The 26,231-nt window shown below is 46.4% G+C and overlaps 1 protein-coding gene across 2 annotated transcripts in view; it reads right to left on the minus strand.

Annotated features, from left to right (window-relative positions):
* KCNK10 (potassium two pore domain channel subfamily K member 10) overlaps positions 1 to 26,231 on the minus strand; it is a 145,147-nt gene that overhangs the window by 69,093 nt on the left and 49,823 nt on the right. For both annotated transcript variants that reach the window (XM_025392246.1, XM_025392245.1), the window contains exon 2: positions 9,939 to 10,288. In XM_025392246.1, the coding sequence (XP_025248031.1) occupies positions 9,939 to 10,288 (350 nt within the window). The remainder of the gene's footprint in view (positions 1 to 9,938; positions 10,289 to 26,231) is intronic.

The following is a 26,231-nucleotide window of genomic DNA, read 5'->3' on the forward strand; positions in this document are numbered from 1 at the left end:
ACTACAGTTAACAATAATCTTGTATAAAGTTTCAAATAGCTAGAAGGAGGATATTGAAGATTCCCAACACAAAGAAATGATAAATGTTTGAGATGATGAATATGCTAATTACCCTGATCTGATCACCATACACTGTTAGGTATGGAAACATCACTATGTACCTCATAAATACATACAATTATTATATGTTATTTTTTAATTTTTTTAATGAAAAAAATAATAAACAGTGCCAAATAATACGCAACAAACACAGTCTAAGGCCTAAATACTGAGCAAAGTATCCGAGGCTCTATTTGGAAAGCATTTAAAAAAAAAAAGTCCTGAGCGGGCACGGTGGCTCACACCTATAATCCCAGCACTTTGGGAGGCTGAGGCAGGCAGATCACCTGAGGTCAGGAGTTTGAGACCAGCCTGGCCAACCTGGTGAAACCCTGTCTCTACTAAAAATACAAAAATTAGCTGGGGTGGTGAAGCAGGCCGGTAATCCCAGCTACTCAGGAGGCTGAGGCAGGAGAATCACTTGAATCCGGGAGGCGGAGGTTGCAGTGAGCTGAGATCACACCACTGCTCTCCAGTCTGGGCAACAGAGTGAGACGCCATCTTGGGGGCGGAAGCAGGGAATCCCAGAGAGGTCATAAAGCGAAAACCAATGGTCAAGTTCCTGTTCTCCAACATAAAGAGTCACTGGAGCAGTCGGGGAGAGAGAGAGAGAGAAAACCGATGGGAAGAGACCCCCCTAAAAGGCTCATGCTCCAAGCAGTTCCAGACCTAGCGCCAGCCAGGCAGATGAAAGCCCCGGGACTTTCTTCAGAGAAACTATCACGAACAGACGGTGTCTGTTTTGTGTTGGAGAGACCCCTCTCGCTGGAGGCAAGGACTGAAGTGAGCCAAGGAAGAAGCCAGCCTTCCAGGGAGTGAAATAACCTCCTCACTCTGAAGGGATTAGACCAACCTGCTCCCAGAAACGTTCTCCAGAGAGAGAGAGGAATAGACCCCTGTCGTTTGCTCTATGGCAAGGCACTTAGAATGAAAAATCCCATGTCCTTCCCGATGGGCGCCTCATCCAACCCTAAACCCACTCCTGTGAAATGCTACTCCCTTCAGCGAGGCTATGGCCAGAAGAAATGGCAGCCATGAGACCACTCGAGATCCTCTGAAGACACTCAAGATCTTAAAACATCTGGGATTGTTTCATACCCTGAAAAAAGACTGCTGCACATCATCATCCCTGCAAACCGAAGCATTCATTCTTCACTTCCCCGTCAGTCAGTGAGGGCTCCTCACGATTTTATTCTTTGAGGATCACAAAAGATGAATGTTTTGTGGCTTTCTCCAAGACTAGTCAGTACAGAAGCTTCTAGGACAATTGCACTGGGAACGGGGAGATAAGCAATTGTGGCATGTGAGGATGTCAAAGATAAAGGCTTTCTTGGGACAGAGTGACCGCCAAATCAAATTCATGGAAACCTCAACTTCAAAACTACAAAATTACTTCAAAATTACTTTATTCTACTGCCAAAGAAATGCAAGTACTCCAGGTATAATTATCTTTTGTCTACTCAGTTCGCTTGAGAGAAGAAAGACAGATGGGGGAAGGAAATAGCGTTTCCTAAATGCCAGTGACATGCCAGCCACTCTGCTAGGTTCACTCACTCCCCACAATCATCCGAATGAGGACTGTGATCCCTTTAATATGAGGAGGAGCCTTAGGTTTAGTGTCGTTAAGGGACCAAGTCTATCTGATGTAATGTCCATGATCATTCCCTTTCTAACACACCCTTTCTTTGAAAATACAATATTCCCCATATGGAGTGCCACAGCACCATGCCAGACAGCCCAGTTTTCTTGAATCACGTTTCCTTCTCCCTCCAGCCTTTTCCTTGGAGTAAAAGCTTTACGAAGAGGTCTACATGTCAGTGAGGGGATACTCACCATTGATGCAAGTGAGCAATATGGCACAAGGGTTCAGTTGTGTGGGCTCTGGAGTCTGGCCTCCTGGGGCTCAAATCCCAGTTTAATCGCTTATTGGCTGTCTGGACTTGGACAAGTTATTTAACTTCTTGGGATTTATTTGCTCATCCATAAAATGAGATGATGATGATAGAACCTACTTCGGACTGGGCATGGTGGCTCAAAGCTGTAATATCAGCACTTTGGGAGGCCGAGGTGGGAGGATTGCTTGAGGCCAGGAGTTTCAGACCAGCCTGAACAACACAGTGAGACCCTGTCTCTAGCAAAAAAAAAAAAATTAAAAATTAGCTGGGTCTGGTGGTATCCACCTGTAGTCCCACAAACAGACAGTGCCCATCTCACAGTGGAGAGGCCTCTGAGGACTTCAGTAACTTGCTGGAGGCAGGGACTGAAGTGAGGCAGGGAAGAAGCCAGCCTTCCAAGGAGCGAGATAACCTGCTCACTCTGAGGGGATTGGACCAACCTGCCCTCAGAAACATTCTGAGGAGGCTGAGGCAGAAGAACTGCTTGAGCCTAGGTGTTCAAGGATACAGTGAACCATGATCGCACCACTGCACTCCAGTGTGGGTGACAGAGAAAGACCCTGTTTTTAAAAAAAGGAATAAAAACAGTACCTACTTTGTAGGCTTCTTGCAAGAGTTAAATGAGCTAGAGGATTCAAGCACTTAGAACAGAGTCTAGAGGAAAGTAAACAATCAGTAAGTGGTAGCTCTATTTTATTATTACACCAGCTCTGTAGGAAGTTTCCCAGTTACAATCGCCTGCACACTCCCTCACATCTCAGAGGTAAGAGTCTAGAGATGGATGCATCTTTTGTGTCCTCTATGAGCTGAACTGCTGAGCCCCAGCTCGGGTTAAGCAGCTTGCCCTAGGACATCAAACTCAGTCCTAGTGGAATTGGGATTAGCGTCATTGTCTCTTTGTTCAGAAGCGTCCTTATTAAAGGGGCCTGGCCCTTCCCCTAGAAGATCCACACACCTCATTAGGGTTTAATCGCAGTGAGGCATTGGGGATTTAAGCCCTTTCACTCGGTCACACCTTGGAATCAATGGTCACTCCACTGGTCAGGTGACCTGCTCCTTTGAGGCTGCCTGAGCCCACTGGGTCCCTCAGGTTCTCTGAAACTGTGTCTCAAACCAATCAGAGAAGCAGCGGGGACAGAGATCAGTGGAGCCGGCCCTAGTGTCTACTTAATAAATGTGAGACTGAGAGTCTCCGGTAAGGCTAAGGATAAAGATGACATTCTAGATGCCCACAGTAAACCCTCTCAATGGAATAGAAATTTGCTGTGCTGAAGCCAGCTACAGCCACAAAGACAGAGCATCATGGTGTAGGCAGCCCAGCCCAGCCCTCAGGGAGCGACTTCTGTGATGGACACTCTGCACTTGAACAATAGAAATCAAATTTGTCTATTGGAAAATGTAGGGTTTGAAGCCCAAGGCGCATTTCAGACACCTTCTTCTCTTTTCCCTCAGCAGAACTCCACAATGCTCATCATTTAAGAGTTTTCTGGTTTCTTTTTTTCTTCCTTCCCTAGCAAATAAGCAGCAGCAATAACAAGAGCTCAAAGTTACTGAGCTTCTTTTGTTCAATCCTCAGAGCACCCTAACAGGTAGACACTATGATCAGAATCTCCATTTCACAGAAAAGCAGTGGAGGCCAGGGGCGACTGTGATATTTGCCCAAGTCACACAGCTCATTAAGTGGTATAGGATTTAATGCGGGGAGATTAACTCCAGGGTCTTGGGGGCTACAGGCCATGCAGGGATATGAAGCACATAGCAGGCACCCCAGAAATCTTCGCTGAATGAGGTTTGAGTAATTTTCAAGTTTTCTTTGTCAACTCTTTTAAATATAGCCTTTTCTCTATCTCTCAGCATCTCTCACCTGTGATGTTACAACATTCTAACTGGTCTTCCTTCCTCTAATTTCTCCTTCTTACAACACAACTTCCTCATTGCTAAAAGGTTTTTTCAGCAGCCAATTTCCACCTTCCAATCCTCGCTTAAAGCTTTCAGTGACTCGACATTCCACAGCGTAAAGGTCCTCTAGGCACCTCCTCAGTCCAGCTCCCATGACCGCCTTCCCAGTCTCATTTCCACGTACTGTCATACTTCTCAGTTCAAGCCATTCTAACCACTTGCAATGCCTCAAATCTGGCACTGATTAGTATAACATTCTTGTCACCACAAACTTGTTAGCATTTTCCCATGGGCCACATGCCAGCCATTGGGATACCCTCCAACCATGGCCTACCCAATGAATCCCTCCCAGATTTTGTGTTTCTGTTCCAGTGCATGGTGGTTCAGCTCCTGGAATATGTGGTCAGACTGCCTGGCAGTAAACCCTGGATCCTCCATTTCTAACCAGGTGACCTTAATCCATCATTTCAGCTCCCGCTGCCTCACTTCCTCATCTGTATATGGGCACTGAAGACTATCCTCATACAATAGCTGTGGGGACTGAAGGAGATAAATAACCACAAAATATCCTCTGAGCTCTATTTGCCTCACTAGGGCTCCATTTTTTTTGACATCTGTCAGATAGCTGTATTCCAACAGATTGTAATTATTGGCTTACATGCCTCTTCCTCCAGTGCTTCTCAACCTATTAGCATGTTGAACTGGATAATTCTTTGTGGAGGGGGGTCTATGCTGTGCACTGTAGGGTGTCTAGCAGCAACCCTGGCCTCTACCCACTAGATGTCTATAGCACCTCCCCAGCTGTAACAACCGAAAATGTCTCCAGACATTGCCAAATGCCCCCTAGAGGCAAACATCCCCTCCCCAGTGGCCCCACCCCAGCCCATTAAGAACCACTGCTTGAAACTCTGAGCTCCCTGAATAATATTAAGAACAGTAGCAGCAATAGAAGCAGCAGTAATAATCCTTTTGTGAGCACTTACCATGTGCCAAGCACAGTTCAAAGCCTTTCTCATGAATTACTGCATTTAATCCTCTCAACACCCTGAGGCCACATTCTATATTCTATTGTGAAGAAACAAGAGAAATAAGAGGTGAGTAACTTGCTCAAGGTGTGTCTTCTTTTTTTTTTTTTTTTTCTTTTTTTCTTTTTTTCTGAGACAGAGTCTCACTCTGTTGCTGAGGCTGGAGTGCAGTGGTGCGATCTCAGCTCACTGTAACCTCCGCCTCCCGGGTTCAAGTGATTCTCCTGCCTCAACCTCCTGAGTAGCTGGGATTACAGGCACCTGCCACCACGCCTGGCTAATTTTTGTATTTTTAGTAGAGACAGGGATTCACCATGTTGGTCAGGCTGGTCTCAAACTCCTGACCTCGTGATCTGCTCACCTCGGCCTCCCACAGTGGTGGGATTACAGGCGTGAGCCACTGCACCCAGCTGTATCTTTTTCTTTCTCTCCCCAACACCTGGCATGTTACCTGATACAGTAGGAGTTCAGCAGCAATTCTGAGAACGAGTGAATGGATGGATGGATGAATGAATGACTAAATGAATGGATAAGAATGTCCCCTTCATAACAGCAACCCAGCTTTCTTCACCTTTAGGGACAGTGGCCCATCACTCTCCTGTGGAGTCTGACGGTACCCCATAAAGTGGTCTTACTTGTCAGAAAATCCCTCCCCACTATGACTCTAAGAGCTACGGCTCTTCTAGGCTATCCAGGCATTTTGAGGGCATCGTGCTGTTCTGGGTACTCTATTTTGGTTATTAATAACATGAAGTACACATTCCAGCTTGGCTTTATGAGGGGTTCACTCAATCCAGCCAAGAGACCTGACAAAATAAATACTTTCCATCTACTTTCTACCCACTGGTCACTCCTTTCAGACTTGAGTGAGATACAATAGTACTGACTATCTTTCCAGCTTAAAACACAGCACACTGAAAACCCTTCTAGATGTGAAGACAGACTATTTTTAAATACTGTGTTTCTTGTGATCACTATTTACAGTGCTGCTCAGAGGCATAAAGTGTGAGAAAGCTCCCTGGTCTGTAAGAATGGACACTTTCATCCTTGTGAAGGTATCAGTGAACTGAAGGGCAAAACGTAATGATTTGGTGCAATGATTTGACACAGATTCCGCAGTTAAACCTGCTTAACTTATATTGTGAGAAAAACTAGATAAACACAAGGATGAGTCTTTAAGTCATAATAGATGGAAATCTAAAAGCATCCCAGGTCCACGACTGATGCTCAATGTGTATAGGGAGAAGAAACAGAAATGATTCCTGTTAGGCAGCCAGGAACTCTAATGATTTATTTATTGAGACAAGGTCTCACTCTGTTTCCCAGGCTGGAGTACTATGGCACAATCATGGCTTACTGCAGCCTCGACTTGCCGGGCTCAGGTGATCCTCCCACCTCAGCCTCCCAAGTAGCTGGGACTACAGGCATGTGCAACCACACCCATCTAATTTTTGTACTTTTTTGTACAAAACGGTTTTGCCACATTGTCCAGGCTGGCCTCGAACTCCTGGACTCAAGCAATCCATCCGCCTTGGCCTCCCAAACTGCTGGGATTACCAGCATGAGCCACCACACCTGGCCATCTAATGCTTTTTGACTACTAAAATTCTGGAAAGTGTTGGATATGGTTTAGATTTATGTCCCTGCCCAAATTTCATGTTGAATTATAATCCCCAATGTTGGAGGAGGGGCATGGTGGGGGCAGATTTCCCCCTTGCTGTTCTAGTGATTGTGAGTTAGTTCTCATGAGATCTGTTTGTTTGGTTTTTTGTTTTTGTTTTTGTTTTGAGACAGAGTCATGCTCTGTCACCTAGGCTGGAGTGCAGTGATGTGATCTCGGCTCACTGCAACCTTCACCTCCAGGGTTCAAGAGATTCTCCTGCCTCAGCCTACCTAGTAGCTGGGACCACAGGTGCACACCACCATGCCTGGCTAATTTTTGTATTTTTAGTAGAGATGGGGTTTCACCATGTTGGCCAGGCTTGTCTTGAACTCCTGACCTCAGGTGATCCGCCCACCTTGGCCTCCCAAAGTGCTGGGATTACAGGTGTGAATCACTGCTCCAGGCCAAGATACGGGTGTTTAAAAGTGTGTAGCATCCCTCCCTTTACTCTCTCTTCCTCCTGCTCCAGCCATATAGGACATGCCTGCTTCCCCTTCTTCTTCTGCCATGATTTTAAGTTTCCTGAAGCTTCCCAAGCCATGCTTCCTATACAGCCTGTGGAACTGTGCATCAATTAAACCTCTTTTCTTTATAAATTGCTCAGTCTCAGGTGGTTCTTTATAGTGAGAATGGACTAATACAGCATTCAATATAAAGCACATGTTTACAAGAGACTGGAGCCTATTATAAACCAAGACCTCCTTAAAGGGCCTGTAGACTATTTAGATGAGAGAGTGTAGAGTCAGTCCAACCTTGCTTTGACTGCCAGCTCTACCACTTTGGTGGTTGGAAAGTTCCTCTTTAAGGAAACTGATGTCTCCTCCCCTGTAAAATGGGAATCATGATATAAACTTAGAGTGTTGTTGATAAGATTAAATGAGATAATGGGTATATGATACCCAGCTCATAACAGATGCCTAATAAAGAGTAGCTTTTTAAATTGTTATAAAATTATCTTAAATGCATACACGTGTGTATGTGCAAACACATTCACACAAACACACATGCACACACCTATCTCATTTCACAGAGAAATCTTTGAGGTCAAAACAGGGCACAGGTCTTAATGGCAGCATCAGAATTAGGATCTCCACGCTCCCTGACCCTGTCCTTCATTCAGGTCTCTGAGCTCTCTCATAAAGAAGAGGGTTAAAGAATGGGAAATACAGAAATGTTGAACTAATCAACAAATGCATGGATAAGCTCACATAGGTTGTGACATCACCAGTGTTCTACAATTTACGTTGATATCTTGCTCTAAAAACATTTATCTATTGGGCAATAATTAGAGGCAAAGCAAAGCATAGGTCACACGTGGAGGTAAAGATAAGACAATGCATTCCTTTTCTTCAAGGTCTTACGGCCTAAAGAAGGAAAACTCACGCACGATACTAGATTCACTTCAGATCACCTATCAGGTTATTATTACATGTCTTACAACTAATTAAAAAGGATTCTACCCCACATCACAACAATGTGTATAAGTGTAATTATACTCCTACTTAAAACTACTCCAGAATTGTTTCTTCCATTCTCTATAGCATGCTAGGCTTTAAATCTGGCACTGATTAGTACAAAAATCTCATCACCGCAAATGTGGTAGCATTTTCCCATGAAAGAAAAAAAGGGATGGGCGTGGTGACTCACACCTGTAATCCCAGCATTTTAGGAGGCCAAGGCAGGCAGATCACTTGAGCCTAGGAATTCAAGACCAGCCTGGGCAACATAGTAAAATCCTGTCTCTACAAACAAAATAAAAAATTAGCCAGGCATGGTGGCACATGCCTGTAGTCCCAGCTACTTGGGAGACTGAGGTGGAAGGATCAGTTGAGACCTCGATCAGGAAGTTGAACCTGCAATGGGCCATGATCACACCACTGCACTCCAGCGTAACTGACAGAATGAGACCCTGTCTCAAAAAAGAAAAAGAAAACAAAAGACAAAGCCATTTGGAGAACTGACTCCCTATGAAACAATTCTATGAAATGCTGGCCTTGGATTTTTAACATTTTATTTTTTTGAGAAGAATTATAGGGCATAGTTATGAAATCATATTTACTCCCAGGAAGGGAAGAATTTGTATTTCTACTTATTTAAGAGTCAAGTCATTATTAAAACTAACTGACAAGAATATGATTGCTATGAAGGTGCTAGATCATAAGTAGCATCAGAATTCCCCTACTCTGTTGGTATGGTAGGAAATAAATAAATACTAAAACAGCGCAGACTGATGAATCCTACACTATCTTGGATTGTTGCAGCCACTAGAATTTAATGTGCATCATCCCAGAGCCAGAAGGAATGGTAAAAACTGTCTTTTCCATCCCTCCACCTTCCAAACTTTAGAGCCCCCAGAAAGATGAGACTCTCCCTCACCTCCATAAATGTCACTGCCTTCCACCAAAACCCACTCTTTGTAGGTCAGCAGGGTGTCTGGGATAGAAAGTGGAACTTCAGCCTCAGAGGCAGCCTTCCTCCTTCACGTCCAAGGTGAAGCCCTCCAACAGGGCTCTCCACCATTTCCCTTTCGTCCTCATGGGAACTGCTTTTCTCTTTGGCTTCCCAGACTTCTCAACCGTCCTGATCCAGTCCCTCGCACCGCAGCCCTGTAGATGACTCTCTGGCTTTCCTATAGCTCCTCACTGCCACAGGCCACCCCTGTAAAGCCCATACCCATTGCCCAGAAGTGTTGCCTTGCTTCTTTAGGCTGCAGTTCAAGTTCTCTGCTTCCATTTTCCTATGAATCTTTTTTCCTTAATATCCAGGGTATGTAAAGGCCTTAGTACAGTGCCTCATACACAGTAAGTATTCAAAAACAGCAAACCTGATGATTACTACTACTGTGATCCATATTATTTCATCCCCATAAATCCACTATAACAGCTGTCTCAGGCCGCTGACAGCCTCTTCACCCACACACCTAGTGGCCTCTTCTCTACCTCATCCTCATGGACCTTGAACAGGTTAATATATTCCTGCTTATTCTAAATCTGCATATTTAAAATTCTTTCCTTCTTTGGGTTCTATCCCAGCATTCCACAGAGAGTTCAGAACCAAGGAGTTAATCAGCACACACAGGTGGGCTTGAACTTGAAAATCCAAAGTCCATTGCCCTGCTGCCGCCTCTGACCACTCATCCAAGACAAGATGCAGAACATAGACCCTCCTTCCCCCACACTGTCACATGCCTCACTATCACTTCTTGGAGGTCTCAGCTCACATGTCACCTCCCCGGAGAGAACTTCCATGACCACCAGGAGCCTCTCAACTGAAAGCAAGACTAGAGACCCAGAAGATAAAACCAACACTGCCATCCACCCCACCAGTTGGTCTAAGGTCGACTCACCCCCTGCTCACCTGGATCAATGTCTCCAGCTCCTGGGGACTCACACAGACATGATCCCGCAGGAATTCTGCCTTCTCCAAGGCAATGGTATTCTTCTGGCTGCTCTCAAAGGGCTGCTCCAATGCCCGGAAGACAAGACCGCCAGTGACGAGGTAGACCACCACAACCACAAAGATGGCAACCACCGTCTTCCACTTCATGACGGTCTGCAAGCCCCCCTGGGAGGTGCCTTCCATCCTGGCTACCACTGTGGCTCGGGAGGAAATGGACAGGCGCGGAGTTGGAGTTGGAGCCGGAGCCGGGGGTTGCCCGTTAGTGGCACTCTTGGGCTGGCACACCGGTGCTGCTGCGGGAACGGCCACTGAGGATCAGGGTGGGGGATAAAGAAGAGAGTTTGTTTATAAACAAATACAAAACATGTCAGAAACAAAGCACCGATGTCTTCTTTGAGCCAGCTTTCAAATGTGAGGATGAAACACTGGGTCACCAAGCCTGCGGTTAGGAAATGTGATCAGTTGCTAGGTACCCATTTGAGTTCTAAAAAATAAGCACCAGGAGTCCCAGTTTAAAAAAAAAAAAAAAAGTATAAACTGAGTTTGAAATGCTTACATTTTTCTACACGGGTCTAAATTGAAAGCTGTCTCTCTGTCATTTGTAATTCACCTCCTCCCTTAGCTTCCTTGTTGAAACAATGTGTAAGAAACACAACAAATCACCAGATTTAAAAACGAACATGTTGTTGAACTTGGAGAGGAAGTAAATAGGAGAGGGCTACCCAACTACTCTATAAGTACCAAGGGGTGGTGATAACAAGAGCAGAGAAAAGATGAACGTCTAGAGATTTAAAAAGTCCTCTTGTCACAAAACAAAGGAAAAAAGGATGAGCCTGTTATATCTTAATAGAAGATGTGACTTAGGCATAATCACTCCTGATCTACTAGTAATAGAATTTTTCTTCTATTGTTTTCCAATAAGATGTCATTGGAAAGAAAATGTTTCCTGGTTTTTGAAGCACATAGAATTCTCTAAGGTCCCTGTTCTCGGTAGGGTAATTTCATTACTTTGGAAATAAATAGGGTCAGCTGGAGGCTTTTCTGCGATGGCAGGAAGTTTGGGGTTGTGACGCACACGCAATGCTATCAGGCGTCACAGAAATGTCTCGTGCAACAATGAACGGCCATCGTACTTCGGTGTTTTTCTCCCTTTATTATTCCAATTCTTATTATAGTCTCTGTCATGGTGCAGGCTGGCTGTTGTGTAAAGAAGGTATTAGGAGATGATAAACCTAATTACCTAAGTGGGGTAAAGAGTCCCACTCCAGCGGGGAGTTGAACTGATCAATCACTGTTGGAAAAGTCAAAACGCAGGCCATGTTACTCCCCGTTCAAACCACCTGGCTGTAAGGGTGGTGGCTTAGAAGAATCTAAGTTTGTAAACATCTGCCTCTCCTCCTAGGCCCTCGGAATCAGTTTCTCTCTTTGGAAACCGAGCTGAACGTCCATCTTTTATGGCGTATGATCCAATCCAATAAAATCACTCCATGTTAAATTTCCCTCAGATTTACGCAAACGCAAAATTGTCTGGAATCTTGATTGAAAGAGCTATACGTTAGAATCAACAACCTGGGCATTATGTTCTTGCTAACCTTTCCCTAAAGACGCTGCATTCACTTTCCCCCTTGCTCCTGTTGATGCCAAGAAGGTGAGCCTTGCCTTGGGTGGCTTTCTTTTACCACTGCCCACATTTCCATTCATTCTGCCTCCTCACTGTATTTCATCCTTTGGGTCTTCCCCCACCCCTGTGGCCAGCAGCCTCATCCTGCCCACCGTCACATCTTGCCTGGACCAGCCCAGCAGCCTCCCAAGGGGCCTCCTTGCTTCCATGTGTATCTCGTTTCTGACCCAGAAATCTCAGATTAAATATCACTTCCAGGAGCACCTTCTCTCTTCCTGCCTTGGAGGCAGGTAGAATAATGGCCCACAAAGAGGTCCACATCCTAATCCCCAAGACATAGATGGATGTTATCTTACATGGCAAAAGGGACTTTGCAGATGTGATTAAGAATGTTGAGATGGGGGATGACCTTGGATTACATGGTTGGGCTCAATATAATGACAAGAGTTCTTATAAGAAGGAAGCAGGAGGACACGAGAGAGAGGGGATATGAGGACAGAAGCACGGGTTGGAGTGATGCAGCCTTGAGTCCAGAAATGTGGTCCTTCTAGAAGCTGGAAAAGGCAAGGGAAGGATCCTCCCCTAGAGCCTCCTGAAGGAACCTATACTGCTTACCCTTTGATTTTGGCCAAGTGAGGCTGATTTTGAACTTCTGACTTCCAGAACCATACAATCATAAATTAGTGTTGCTTTAAGCCACTATATGTGTGGCAATTTGCTATGGAAGCCCCAGGAAACTAATCTGCCCTCCATTAGTTCACGTGTCCTGATATGGTTTGGCTGTGTCCCCACCCAAATCGCACCTTAAATTATATTCCCATAATCCCTACATGTGGGGGGAGTGACCCAGTAGGAGGTAATTGAAGCATGGAGGCGGGCTTTTCCCCATGCTGTTCTCATGATAGTGAATAAGTCTCACAAGATCTGATGGTTTTATAAAGGTGAGTTCCCTTGCACATGCTCTCTTGCCTGCTGCCATGTAAGATGTGACTTTGCTCCTCATTTACCCTCCACCATGATTGTGAGGCTTCCCCAGCCATATGAACTGTGAGTCCATTAAACCTCTTTCCTTTATAAATTACCCAGTCTTGGATATGTCTTTATTATCAGCAGGAGAACACACTAATACTTCTCCCTTGCCCAGCACTCACTGTGCTGTGCTAATAGAGCCTGTACCCTTGTCCAGCACTCCCATTAGACAGAAAGCTCCATGAAGGCAGGCACCCTGTCTACCCCTCACCTCTGCACCCCTAGTGTTTTGCACAGTGCCTGGCACATGGTGCGTAGACAATCAATGATGGTGGAATAAGTGAATGAAGGGTGGAAGGAATGCTGGCACATCCAAACCACACAGACAACGTGGATGAGCAGCGTCAAATGGCAAACAGTTTGGCACTCCAGCAATACTGAAAGCAGGTCCTCAAACACAGCAGTGCTCTGTTCACACCGCCACACCTTTGCAGGTGTTGTCCTCTCAGCCAGTTACCCCTTCCCCACCCTCATCTGCCTGGAAAACTCCCATCCTCTTCAGTCTCAGCCAAAAGCCACCTCCTCTATGAAGTCGTCCTGGGCTCTTCCAGGCAGGCTCAGCGTGCCGGTCTTCCCCACTAGCCTACCGGTTTCTTGGAGTCAGAAAGTTCATCTTTTAATCATTGGATCTCAATTTCTTGGCATAGTGCCTGGCATAGAGCAAATGTTGTTTTCTGGTGGTGGTGATAATTCCTTCACACAAAAGCCCCATCGGAATCACCAGCACTCTCAAAAACAAACATTCATGCGGCCGGATGTGGTGGCTCATGCCTGTAATCCCAGCACTTTGGGAGGCCGAGGCGGGCAGATCACGAGGTCAGGAGATCAAGACCATCCTGGCTAACACGGTGAAACCCTGTTTCTACTAAAAATACAAAAAATTAGCTGGGCGTGGTGGGGGGCGCCTGTAGTCCCAGCTACTCGGAAGCTGAGGCAGGAGAATGGCGTGAACCTGGGAGGCGGAGCTTGCAGTGAGCTGAGGTCGCGCCACTGCACTCCAGCCTGGGCGACAAGTAAGACTCTGTCTCAAAAACAAACAAACAAACAAATAAATAAATACATTTATTTAATGCTGAATGGGCACAAAGGGGTGTGGTATGGTTGGGATAAGGCACAGTCCCTCCCAGCCTCAGGGGCTTGCCAGTCAGCTTAAGGAATGTGCTCCACAGCACCAGGTAACCAACATTAGCCGAAAGCTTCATCAGCCGATATGCAATGGCATAAGCATGGAGGTGAGTGGAGGCTGGTCTCCTCCACTGGCTTGCATCATGGATGCTTCCCAAGCTTCTAGCATCCCTGAAGCTGGGCAGAATTGGGGTTGAGAAAGGTCTCTTCAGGCCAGGTCCTGGTGCCAGTTTGCTAAAAGACTGTTCATGAGGGCAGGGTCTGAACAGAATCCACCCATTCCTGAGCTTCCAAAACATCAGAGCAAAAACCAGAGTTTTAGTCCCAAACTCATCAGTGACTGCATGACCTCGAAACCGTCACTTAGTTTCTCTGTTTGCTTACTGTGACATGTGAATAATAGCAACCACCTTTTTTTCTAAACATCCACAGGGTTCTCAGGAAAGCAAATGAGGAGCCCTGGTCTACTGGCTGGAGTATATTTGTAGATATCAAGAGTACAGGCAGAGATCTCAGAATATTACAAAACCTTTTGTGCATTTCACTAAAGATCGAGTTGGTTGTTTTGGCAAAGAAGACTGCACATCTCAATGGCTAGAAACGGATCTGGATTGTGCTTAAGTTGGATAAATTTTTTTCTTTTCCTTCCTTTTTTTTTTTTTTTTTGAGATGGAGTCTTGCTCTGTCACCCAGGCTGGAGTGCAGTGGTGGCATGATCTCGGCTCATTGCAACCTCCACCTCCCAGGTTCAAGCTACTCTCGTGCCTCAGCCTCTCAAGTAGCTGGGACTACAGGTGTGCACCACCATGCCCAGCCGATTTTTGTATTTTTAGTAGAGACAGGGTTTCATCATGCTGGCCAGGCTGATCTTGAACTCCTGACCTCAAAGAGTGATCTGCCTGCCTCAGCCTCCCAAAGTGCTGGGATTACAGATGTGAGCCACTGCACCCAGCCAAGTTGGATACATTTTTAAATGGTATTTTCATTAATCCATTTCTTCTCCTTAGAAGCCATAGTTGTTCTCACCCTAATACGAAGTTGTCTTGTGACCTGGAATGAACCACTGGAGGTCTCTGTGCCTGGAACCAACAAAGAAGCAAATCTGGCCAGATGGTGATGAGGATGGTGATGAGGATGGTGGTGAAGGTGACAGGAGCCCTGATGGCCTACTGGGCACTTACTCATGCTGTCACTCTGACAAACATTCCGCTTCCATCACTGCATTCGGTCCTCACTACAAGGAATTATCACATTGCATGAGTCCAGGTAGGTCCCCCCAGAAGCAGATGCCAAGAAGGGATTAAATGTGCATGAATTTGATTAGGGGGAATGCATGTGTGAGAGAAAATGAGAGGGAGCTGGGGAGGCTAGAGCAGCCACTAGATTCTATGTAAGTCTGACCCCTGGAAAAAGAAGGAAAGAAGGAAGGAGGAGGTAAGCATCTTCCACCCTAAGGAAGTTTAGCAAGCCCATCAAGGAGTTCTCAAGCTGAAGTCAGCTGTCTGAGCAGTCCTGCGTCTCCCAGAAACAATCCTACCATGGTATCCTTGCTGAGCACAGACACTGGCTGGCAGGAGACTGAAACAATGTACCCGCGGTGCAAGCCCAGCCGTGGACTTCAGGGCAGCAGCCAGGGCCCTGATCACTGACACTCCCTCCAGTTAGAGGCCTGTAGGTGCATGCTCATGCCCAACACAGCCCCACTTCACAGACAAAGAAACTGAGACCCAGACAGGTTCAATGGCTAAGTCAAGGTTAAGCGGCCCAAAAGAGAGAAGCCAGATTAAGAAGGGAATCATCTGACTTCGAAGTCAGTTCTGCAGAGTGCAGGCACAGGAAGAGAAAACACAGCAATTCCAGGGGGAAAGGGCCCTTTTATCCCAAAAAATAGGAATGACATTTGTTTCAAATAGGCATAAAAATATTTTCCAGTCTACGAGATTGACTACTTCAGTTTCTGAATGGCGGTGGAGCTCTTTCCTTCACAACGTATCAATAATGAATGGAACTATAAAGTAATGGCCTATCACACTTCACAGCTCCAACAGAAGACTACTGGGCAGCAAAAGTGCCGCCAAGAAGTGATGAGAAAGGAAATGTTGAAAGATAACATCCTTTCTGCTAGTTTTCATTTTAAAATGTTTCCTCGAGAATATCTGCCTGGCTGGGCGCAGTGGCTCACGCCTGTAATCTCAGCACTTTGGGAGGCTGGGAGTTCGAGACCAACCTGGCCAACATGATGAAGCCCCGGCTCTACTAAAAATACAAAAATTAGCCGGGCATGGTGATGTGCACCTGTAGTCCCAGCTACTTGGGAGGCTGAGGCAGAAGAATCACTTGAACCAGGAAGGTGGAGGTTGCAGTGAACCAAGATCGTGCCATTGCACTCCAGCCTGGGTGACAAGAGTGAAATTCTGTCTCAAAAAGAAAAAAAAAAAAAAGAATATCGGCACATATTTCATTTTCATCTAGATGTGGGTTATACGGAAGGGCACATGTAGAAATCGGCTTTTTCATGGTTGAACAAGCTCTTAATAAGTTTACATTACTCAGGCTTTCTCAGGCCCCACAGATATTACTGCACCATCCATTCATTCATTCAATCAACAAACAACTGAATTTGCCTGGCACTGCGTTTGGCACTGGAGCTACATAAATTAATAAGACACATCCTGCCTTCAGAGTTAGTGGAAGAATTAACAAAGACCTTACACATGCAGGAAGCTGTTTCTGTTTTGCTTTGTTTTGTTTGAGACAGGGTCTTGCTCTGTCGCTCAGGCTGCAGTGCAGTGGCACAATTATAGCTCACTGTAACCTCAAACTCCTGGGCTCGAGCTATCCTCCCACCTCAGCCTCCCCAGTAGCTAGGACCACAGATGTATGCCACCATGCCCAGCTAATTTTAAAATATTTTATAGAGACGGGGTCTCATTACATTGTCCAGGCTGGTCTCAAACTCCTGTCCTCAAGCGACCTGCTGGCATCGACCTCCTAAAGTGCTGGGATTACAAGTGTGAGCCACTGCACCCAGCCAGTAAACCTGTTTTTATCTTCACCAAACTTTCTGTACAAGGCAATGATCATTATCTGCCCCCATTGACAGATGAGGAAACTACGGGCCAGAGAAGTGACACTGAGCAACCTATGATAAGCTAACAAGCAGCGGCATCCTTGATTCCGTCTTCAGACACCTAACCCGAGTGCCTCCACTCCTCCACGTCACCTGAAACAAATGGCATTCCAAGGGTTCAGAGTCTCTTGGAAACCTGAAATGCAGCTGCCTCAGTGCCATTGTCACACAGCAGCACGACTCTGCCTACTGACCCAGGCGAAGTGCGACTGTGACCGCAGACTCCCTGGCGAGAGGGAAAGGACACCCTCCTTTCACCTGCCCCTGCCCCACAGCCGACCTCCCACCCCTCCTCCAGGTCTGGAATCATTCCAGGGCCACCTGCACTGATGGCTCAGAGCTTCCGAAGAGTCCCAGGTTACAGCTCAGCCTGGAGAGGCACAGGCAGCCTTCAGGCTGCTGGGGAGGGAGGGTGTTAGGAAGAGGGCAGGAAAGATGAGGAGCGCAGGAGTCCACCTCGGGTGCTCCACCCACACCAGCCTCCAGCTGTCCCAGCAGCTCTTACAGCAGTCTTTGCTGCCTTTGATTCCAGATACCCCAATAACCAAATCACGTTTTCCCTGTTTCCACGGGACAGCCCTACCTTAAAGGCGATCAAGCTGATCCCAGTAAGAATGGCAGTAACACTAAGTCTGTATGCGCTAAGTGAGCAAGGCATGGTCCCAAAACGCCACCCGAGGAGAGGCTCTCCCTTTGGGTGAAGCATTGCTCCCTGCTCTCTTCGAAACGTCAGGCTGCACTTCCAGATGCAAGAGATCAAGCTGTGATGAAATGACTGAGACCCTATGGAGCCACGAGAAGAGGAAACAAGGCAGCCTGGGGGGAAGAGGGAGCTAGAACTGCCTGCCACCTCATCTCACATCTGTCCTTTCCTGTCCCCTTAGTCCAGACCCCCATCTTCTCTCACCTGAATCATTGTGACAGCCTTCAGTCCTGTCCCCCTTAAATCCGTCCTCCACATCCCAGCCACGTACATGGACTGTTGCTCTCTCAGGTGTCAATGTGATCACCCGGACCCCTGCTAACGATCCTCTGAAGGTACCACCAAGATTCAGAGCAAAGTGCAGGCTCCATGCCCTGCTCCCCGACTCTCCCTTCCAGGACCTGGCTCCTGCCTATCTCCCGGCCTCACCCACTGCCACGCCCCCACAAGCAACCTTTGCCCCAACAAAACCCAGCAGCACCCAGACCTGCTCACACCTGTCCCAGAGAAACAGGTCTTGATTCCCAGATTATTTTCACCTCTTGACTCTTTTTTTTTCGGTCAATTCCTTCGCAAACGTCAAAACCCACCTCACATGCCCCCACCTCCAAGCTGACTGCTCATCCCCCAACATTATATTATAAGATGCCCTTCCTTTGTGTCTCAATGCGAAGTTTAGTAGAGAACCTACAACTAGGAGACCCCCGGTTACAGTTTGTTCCATTCCCGAATTTGCTCATTCATCCATTCTTCCATTTGCTTTGGGCCAGCATTTATGATATCAAGTTCACACACCTGCCCAACAAAAACTTTGACTGCAGAGTTAATCCTGCATATGGAAGCACTCCGGGCACTATTGTGGTTTTTTTCCCCAAGCAGAAATCCAGAGTCGAGGTTTTAAAGTTCTCAAAAAGCAAACAGTTCAAGGCGAGTTCTTCATGGTTTGTACAAGTGCTAGAGTGGACAGACAGGAGACAGGGCAGTATTCTACTTCACTGGGCTCCAAACATTCAGTTCTGGCCTTTCTTGTTCTCTTCATGAAGAGCTACAAGCCTCTCTTTCACACAGGGGTACAAAATACTTGTTAGATTTTAAAAATTCTATTGAACGGCATGAGTCACACTTGGTGAGTCCCCTCTTTGGTGGAAGACAGGCAGAATTTACCCTGAGTCTGCCTTCCTAGAGTCCCTCTGACTAGGGCCAAACTGCAAAAACTGGGATTTGAGGACCCAAAAGACTAAAGGGCTTTTCTTTCACCCCACAAGCTGGGGAGAGAACAAGGGGTTCACATGAGACTTATAGGAGCAGTGACTTCCTTCTCTGGACTTGTAAGCTCGACAGTTTCCTCTGATCTTTCCCCAAATCTCTTCTTGTATTTATAAACCAAAGGCACGGAAAAAAAAAGTCAGAAGCCTCTCCACCAGCAGACAGGGCCCAGAGAATAAGGTTATCAGGGTTAGAGGAAGAAGGGGGAAAGTTGGACTTCAACAGTCACCCAGCTTATCCCTACCATAGGTTTACCTTCCAAGATGGCCCCACCCTCACAGGAAACACTGGGCAGGGCTCCTAAAAGACAGTCCTCTCTCCAAGCCTCCTTCCTCCTCCCTGGAAAGGGACAGAAGCAGGAGCACTATTGGGAAGATTTAACATAAAATGTAGGGCATGTTGCTCAATGCCTTGTTCAAAGCAAGTCCTCAATCAACATGAACTGTCCATATTATTAGGAGGTGAAGAAAACGATGTGATCTATGCAAGCAAATGCAACAAAGCATGCAGATGCTGCGCTTGACAGAGGTGTGGGGGACAGAAAGACATGAAGAGGGAGTGTCAATGCCACCGAAGAGGAGACGAGAATGCAAAGACAAGGTGCCTACTGGTGTGGAAAGGGCATTAGGTGTCTGCGAGAGGGCAGAGGAGGTGGAGAGGAAGGCAGAACAGCAAGAGGGGGCAACAGATACAAAGACACTCAGCCACGAATCAGCCTGGGGCATTTGGGAAATTACACCAGGTCTGCGTGTCAGGACTAGAGGGTGTGAAGATGGCTACACGAAAATAAAGCTGCAAAGACAAGCAGAGGAGAGAGTGTGGCTCTTGTTGGTCTTATTAATGAACATGGGAAGCCATCAAGGTTAACACAGGGAGAAGAGCCATGGGGTAAGGCCTGGGTTTAGCAAGCTGACTCTGGCAGCAGTGTGTAAAAGACATGGAGGAAGTGAGAGATCCTCTGTGGGGGGTGTGGGTAGGAGTTTACTGGAATGTATTATGAGGCCTCAACTCAGGCAGCAGCAGAGGAGGAGTCAGAGACAAGGGGTGTTAAGGAAGTAAAATGTGCAGGTCCTAGTGATGGATGCAAAGGAAGAAGGAGGCGTCTGGGATGACTCTTAGAAGCTTATAAGAGTATTGTGCTTTCCAAGACAGAAGATGCAGGAGAGTTAGGTTTCCAGTTCTTGTAGCCCATGCAGGTGGAGCTACCCAGTTAACATGAGGCATCAGGGACCAGAACTCAGGGGAATAATCTAGCTGAATCCCTAGATTTAAGAGTGATGAGTATGTAAGTGGTACTGAAGCCACAGGACTGGATGAAGTGGTCCGGAGGGAGATGTAAAATGAGAAGAGAGTAAAAGATGATGCTCAAGGGAGCAACATTTAAGGGACAGCAAATGGAGGGGGATGCATGACAGAGAAAGAAAAACTAGAGAGGAAAAGGGGAGAACCGGGCTGGGCGTCAGCATCAGAGATGGCAGATCTTATCCTAGCACCATTCACAAGGCCTCACTCACAGGAAGTCTCAGTGTGTGCCTGATGACTTCAGTACTATATCAGAGCAGCATTTTGCTGTTTTGTTTTTTTTTTTACCACTTTCTCTCTCTTGCTGCCAGGAAACCCTGCTCAGCAGCATCCCTGTTCCAGAACTTCTGAGCATTTTTGGTTGCTCCTAGTAGCAGGTGGGATGTCTTTATTGTTCCGATAAAATGAACTCTCACCCTCCGACCCACAGCACAAATTGCCCAGGACCAGAGCTATTCCTTGTGTGTGCTGAGCTGCTCAGAGGAGCCCAGGCATATCCCACTGGACCACCATGTTTGGGGATTACAGCTGCCTACCTCTTGATTCTCCCAATAGACTCTGACTCCGCCATGTTGCGAGACGGACTCCTTTATCCTGCCTCCACGATCAAGGCCCTAAAGATGCACACAGCCACAGCTGGGGGTCCTTGTGTCTTCTTCCAGAATGCTTCCTGAATATCATATTCTGTCTCTTGCCCTAAGTTTTTTCCTCCACAATTTAAATTAACTAGCGCGCTTTATACAGGAAAGAACTTTTTCCTCCTCTTGGGATTAAAAATAATATAAGCAGTCATAATTCTCAAAATATCTCCTTTCCCTGGGGCCAAGGGTTTTAAATCCTATTGTCAGCACCATTCCTTCCAGATGTCTTTCCCAAGTGTCTTGTCAAAAGCAGTTCTCTCTCCTCACCGGCTCCTGGAGGGGTCTCCTCATCCCGCCACCCCACCCCAGGCTCCACTCAGCAGCCAGGTGAGCCTTCTGAAATTCCCAGCGTGCACCTGTTAAAACGGCACAAGCACCGCCATGGTTCTTTCCCTGGCCTCCAGTGTCCCGTGTGCTCAGGGCTCATCTCACTTCTCCAGCCCTCCCCTCTTCCTCCACACACTCTTCTCCCGCTCCAGCAAACTCCTTCAGTAACTGCAGTCACAAGCAAACAGATCATAAGTAGTTATACTGTGGATCTACAGATCCTCAGTAGAAAGCAAAACTGAAAAATATTTTTTGACCTATTAGAAAGATCCTTTCCAGACCAGCCTGCCAACATGCCGAAACCCTGTCTCTACTAAAAATACAAAAATTAGCCAGGTATGGTGGTGCACACTGTAATCCCAGCTACTCTGGGGCTAAGGCAGGAGAACTGGGAGGCAGAGGTTGCAGTGAGTCAACATTGCACCACTGCACTTTAGCCTGGGTGACAGATTGAGACTCTATCTTAAAAAAAAAAAAAAAAAAAAATAGATCTTATGGCTCAAGTCCATAACATGTCCTATTGTGTAATTCCCTAACTTTAGGAAATCTGTTCGCTGTGTCCCACCCAATAATGGTGATAACAAGTAGCTAGAGGTACTTCGATTAATTCCATATTTATCAGGTCATAAAATACATGGAAGTGACAATGGTTTAGAATGATGAAAAGGCGGGGCATCTACAAACTTGATGTGTCATTGATTTGTTTACTCAACCAATGCATGCCCACTGTGGGCCAGGAGTACTACCAATCTCCACACCCCACATCCAGATTGCCTCCACCGGGTCTGAAGGGACCAATTCTGGGAAGTGTGAGTGAGGTCAGTGAGGTCACTTGATGGAGCTTTGATCTTTGATCTCTCCTCTGCTCTCAGCCTCCTCCCCTCTGATCCATCCTTCCCCTCACCCCTACCACGAACCATTCCAGAGATGCCTCAGGGGCCCCTGCTGAAGATCTGAAGACTCCCGCATGTCCCCAGTCTCTTCAGGGTCCCTTCCTGCGCCTTTTCTCCTGATACCTGGGCTTTCCCTGAGGACCCTGTGCTCTGAGTGTGACTCTGAGGTAGGGACTGTTCAGTCTCCCTCACTCACAACATCAGGGTCACACTGTCCTGGAAAACCAATACCCCACATTCTTGTGTCAAACCCGCAGTTCCTTTGAGAGCCCAGCCCTCTGGCTCCTCCACTTCCCACTCTTCCCCATGGCCATCAGTGGTAGACCTGGCTACTCCCTCGGTTTCCCGCAGCCTTCTCTCTGGGTCCTGTTTCCCTCCTAAGTGACTTCAGCATCCCACACACAACCCAGTCAAGACCCAAGCCTCCCATTTCCTTGAATTTATCACCATTGCCATCATCTCCATTCCATCTCAACCACTGACTCAGGTATCCCAGAAGCAGATCCTGGATGAGAATTTGTTTGTGAGTTATTTATTTAAGAGATGCTTCCAGAGAAACCATGAAGGAGTGGGTGATACAAACTACTAGGATGGCCAGGCGCAGTGGTTCGTGCTTGTCATCCCAGCACTTTGTGAGACCGAGGCAGGGGATCACCTGAGATCAGGAGTTTGAGACCAGCCTGGCCAACATGGTGAAATCCCAGTTCTACTAAAAATACAAAAAAAAAAAAAAAAAAAGCCAGGCACAGTGGTGCATGCTTGTAATCCCAACTACTTGGGAGACTGAGGCTAGAGAATGGCTTGAACCTAGGAGGTGGAGGTTGGAGTGAGCTGAGATTGTGCCACTGCACTCCAGCCTGGGTGACAGAGGGAGACTCCATCCTCCATCTCCAAAAAAAAAAAAAAAAAAACCTCCTAGAAACATCCTGAAAACAGGCTCCAGTAGACCAAGGAGAGTTCTCTGAAAAAGGCTGTAGGTACAGGCCAGAAAGAGAGAAGCGCCAAGAAGCTAGAGGACAGGTGCACAGAACAAAACGGATCTGGGTGACCTTGGCACAGCTCCAACAGCTCCACTACAGCTGAGTCTCCCTATGGCCACACCCTAAGCCTTATTATCACAAGAACTGTCTCAGAAATACTCAGAAATAGTTGAAGCTATGACTACTATGGTCTGAATTTTTGTGTCCCCCAAAATTCACACACTGAAACCTAACCCCCAATGTGATAGGATTAGGAGGTGGAGGCTTTTGGGGGTGATTAGATGGTGAGGGCTGAGCCCTCATGAATTGGATTCATGCCCTTATAAAAGAGAACCCAGAGAGATCTCTTGGTCCTTCCACCAAGTGAGGACACAGAAGCAAGACAGCTGTCTGTCAACCAGGCAGCAGATCCTTACCAGACACTGAGTCTGCCTTGATATCTTGATCTTCCCAGCCTCCAGAACCATGAGAAATAAATTTCTGTTGTGCAAAAGCTACTCACTCTATGGTATTTCATTATAGCGGCCCTAAGGCACACTAAGACATTGACTAGAGCATCCTCTCTTTCCAGCTTGCTACCCTCATTGCTCCCACATCATGCCCTGCCTCTACTTTCTCCTGTCATCCTACCCTCCCTGTGTTCTCTTTCTCTTCTCCACCCGGCTTGGATCCCATATTCAACACTGCTCTTTAGCTAACAGACTCAACTTCCTCCTCTTTTGTCTTTTCCTGGAGCTACCTGGAAATATCCCTGTATAATATTCCTTCTCTCTGCTCAGAGTCACAAGCTGCTGAACACTGCTACAGAAACCAGGCAGCCTCACAGGTCGCTATCACTCTCAGTCCACCACTTCCTTCTTCAAATGGCCCTTGATGCCCCATGGTAGTCCTGCCCTCTTTCTCTGCTCAGCAACAGGTGTCATGATAAATGTCATGAAGACATCCAGGGGTACCTCCCTGTAAACGAACCTGAGATCGTATACACAAATCCTACTCTACAAGATAGATGTGTACTTTGCAAAAGGCTTTTCCACTGAAAGCATTTAAACAGCACAGTCTGTGTGCATCAAAAGTGAGGTATCATATGTATATTTTTTAAACCATTTCTGTAGAATGAGGTGTGCCCTCACTGTTGCCTTTCCCCAGGTCACTTACATGGAGGCTCCACACCCCAACACACTGTGCTTTGCAAGCAGCCTCAGCCATCTCCATTTGTCAATGTAGCTGCTCAGTGCTCTTGGTTCATTTCAAAGTCACCAAAACCTCCTACACAAAACTTAAATGGAAAAACAAAAAACAAAAAACATTTGGCTGGTTCTTCCTTCACTGTGCCTACTAAGTCAAAAAAAAAAAAATAAACAAGATCCATCAAAGGGAGAAAACAGTTTCTACAAAATACCCTACCAAACAGCTTTGCATTTCAGCATCACCCTCTGAGTAATTTCCTCTGAAGTGGTTCCTCTAATGCATATCAGTGCTGCTGACATCAGCAACATTTCTGTGATTTACTGCAAATGTGTCTATCAGAGGCTGGGAGTGGGCGCAGGTTAGAGGAAGAGAGAAATCTAAAAGGGAAAAGGATACCCACATTATTCCTCATGGGGCTAGGGAGACAGCAATGTAGAAAACCTACAAATCCATTCATCTGAAGACTGGGAAGTGTTTTTGAAATATTTATAACTCTGATTAGTGAAGTCTTCAAGGAATCAACAGACTTACTTAAAAATTGGGGAAGTCAATTCTCTTCAATAAAACAGCTCAGTGTCTTCCCAGTAACACCCAGGTTTGGGAAATAAAATGTGGCCAAAGGAAGGCAAGAGTCAGTGCTGCCAGAGAAATCTACAGCTGAATCAACATTCTGAGGAATTTTCCATACCAGAGAGCTACTGAGCATAGGCTGAACCTGCCAGCTAGACCAACACCTCACTCCACTCCCCAAAATACCTTTTCTCATTAGCAATTTCTCCTGCTAGAGGGTAAGTTCCTCTAGATGCCCCTTGAAGCTGGAGCTTTTCATCTCTAAATTTTCCATGGTCCCAGTCCCAGTGCACAGTGTATAAAAAGAGCTCAATTAATGTTCATGGCATGAATTCAACAAAGGTTTGCTGAGGGCCTATTGTGCTTCAGGCACCGGGGCACCAAGGTAATGAGCAGAATCCCTGCTGTCCAGGAATGGATGAATTGGGTGTGGGCAAGAGCCGGCAGTACCTTCACCTCCACCCCTATGGAATTCAGAAGAGGCCCAGCACTCAGGGGCTAGAGAAGGCACCCAAAATCTCAGAGAGCAAACAGACCCTTACATGGATCATATAGAAGTCTGCCAAGCTGCTATCCTGGTACAGAAGTTGGCTTCAGCATCATTTTCAAGGATTAATCCCGTCTTCCCCATATGAGAAGTGTCCCTTCATCCTAGACCCTCGGAACCAAATCTGTTACCAAAGCAGAGTCTCTATGTGATGGGTTAGTCACAATTAAGCAGTCCCTGTAAACATATTTCCATGCAAGGAACTCCCCAGTTATAAAATCACGGGACGCTATTCGAAAATCTAAGACAAATTGGATATTGAATGCTGGCACACAGTAGAGTTCCCTAAATTAATGTGGAATGAAGGTACCACATGCAGGCTTGCCATGTGAGTGAATGCTAAGTGTTGATGCAAGATCGTAAACAGCAAAGCTTGCGGGAAAACACAAGAGAAAAACCATTTTCCTAGATAGTTCAATCTAACCTTTGGGTTCAGGTGTCAGTCAAGGAACAGAATCTTCAGCCAAGGAACAGAATTTAATTCATTAATGTACTTTGGATTCAACCCATACTTAATTGTTTGGAAATTGCCTCTGAAGAGGTCACTGGAAACAGTTTTGTGGTTATGTTTCCTCCACCTCACAGAAAGGAGGAGAAACAAAGGCATAAAAACTGACATAACCGATTAAAGTAGCAGATGATCAGCCTGGCTGTCTTGGAATTTGTGGGCATGTCTAAGAGTTCTCTGCCATTAGGAGATTTTTAATGGCCCCTCAGAAACCAGTTGCACTTGGGCTGCCATGAGAGGTGCTAAACTCACAGACACATGGAGTAAGTACTTGGTTCCAAAAGCACGCCCAAAAGTGCCACACCACTCAATTCATTGAGAACCTCCCATGAGGCCCATTCCGTGGTGTTCCCTAAGTTGTACCACAAGTACCGGGGTAGTTTGTTTCTTTCCATTCAGTTATCAACAGCTGCTAATTTTC

This window comes from Theropithecus gelada, chromosome 7b (genome assembly GCF_003255815.1).
Source record: "Theropithecus gelada isolate Dixy chromosome 7b, Tgel_1.0, whole genome shotgun sequence".
Lineage (NCBI taxonomy): Eukaryota > Metazoa > Chordata > Mammalia > Primates > Cercopithecidae > Theropithecus > Theropithecus gelada.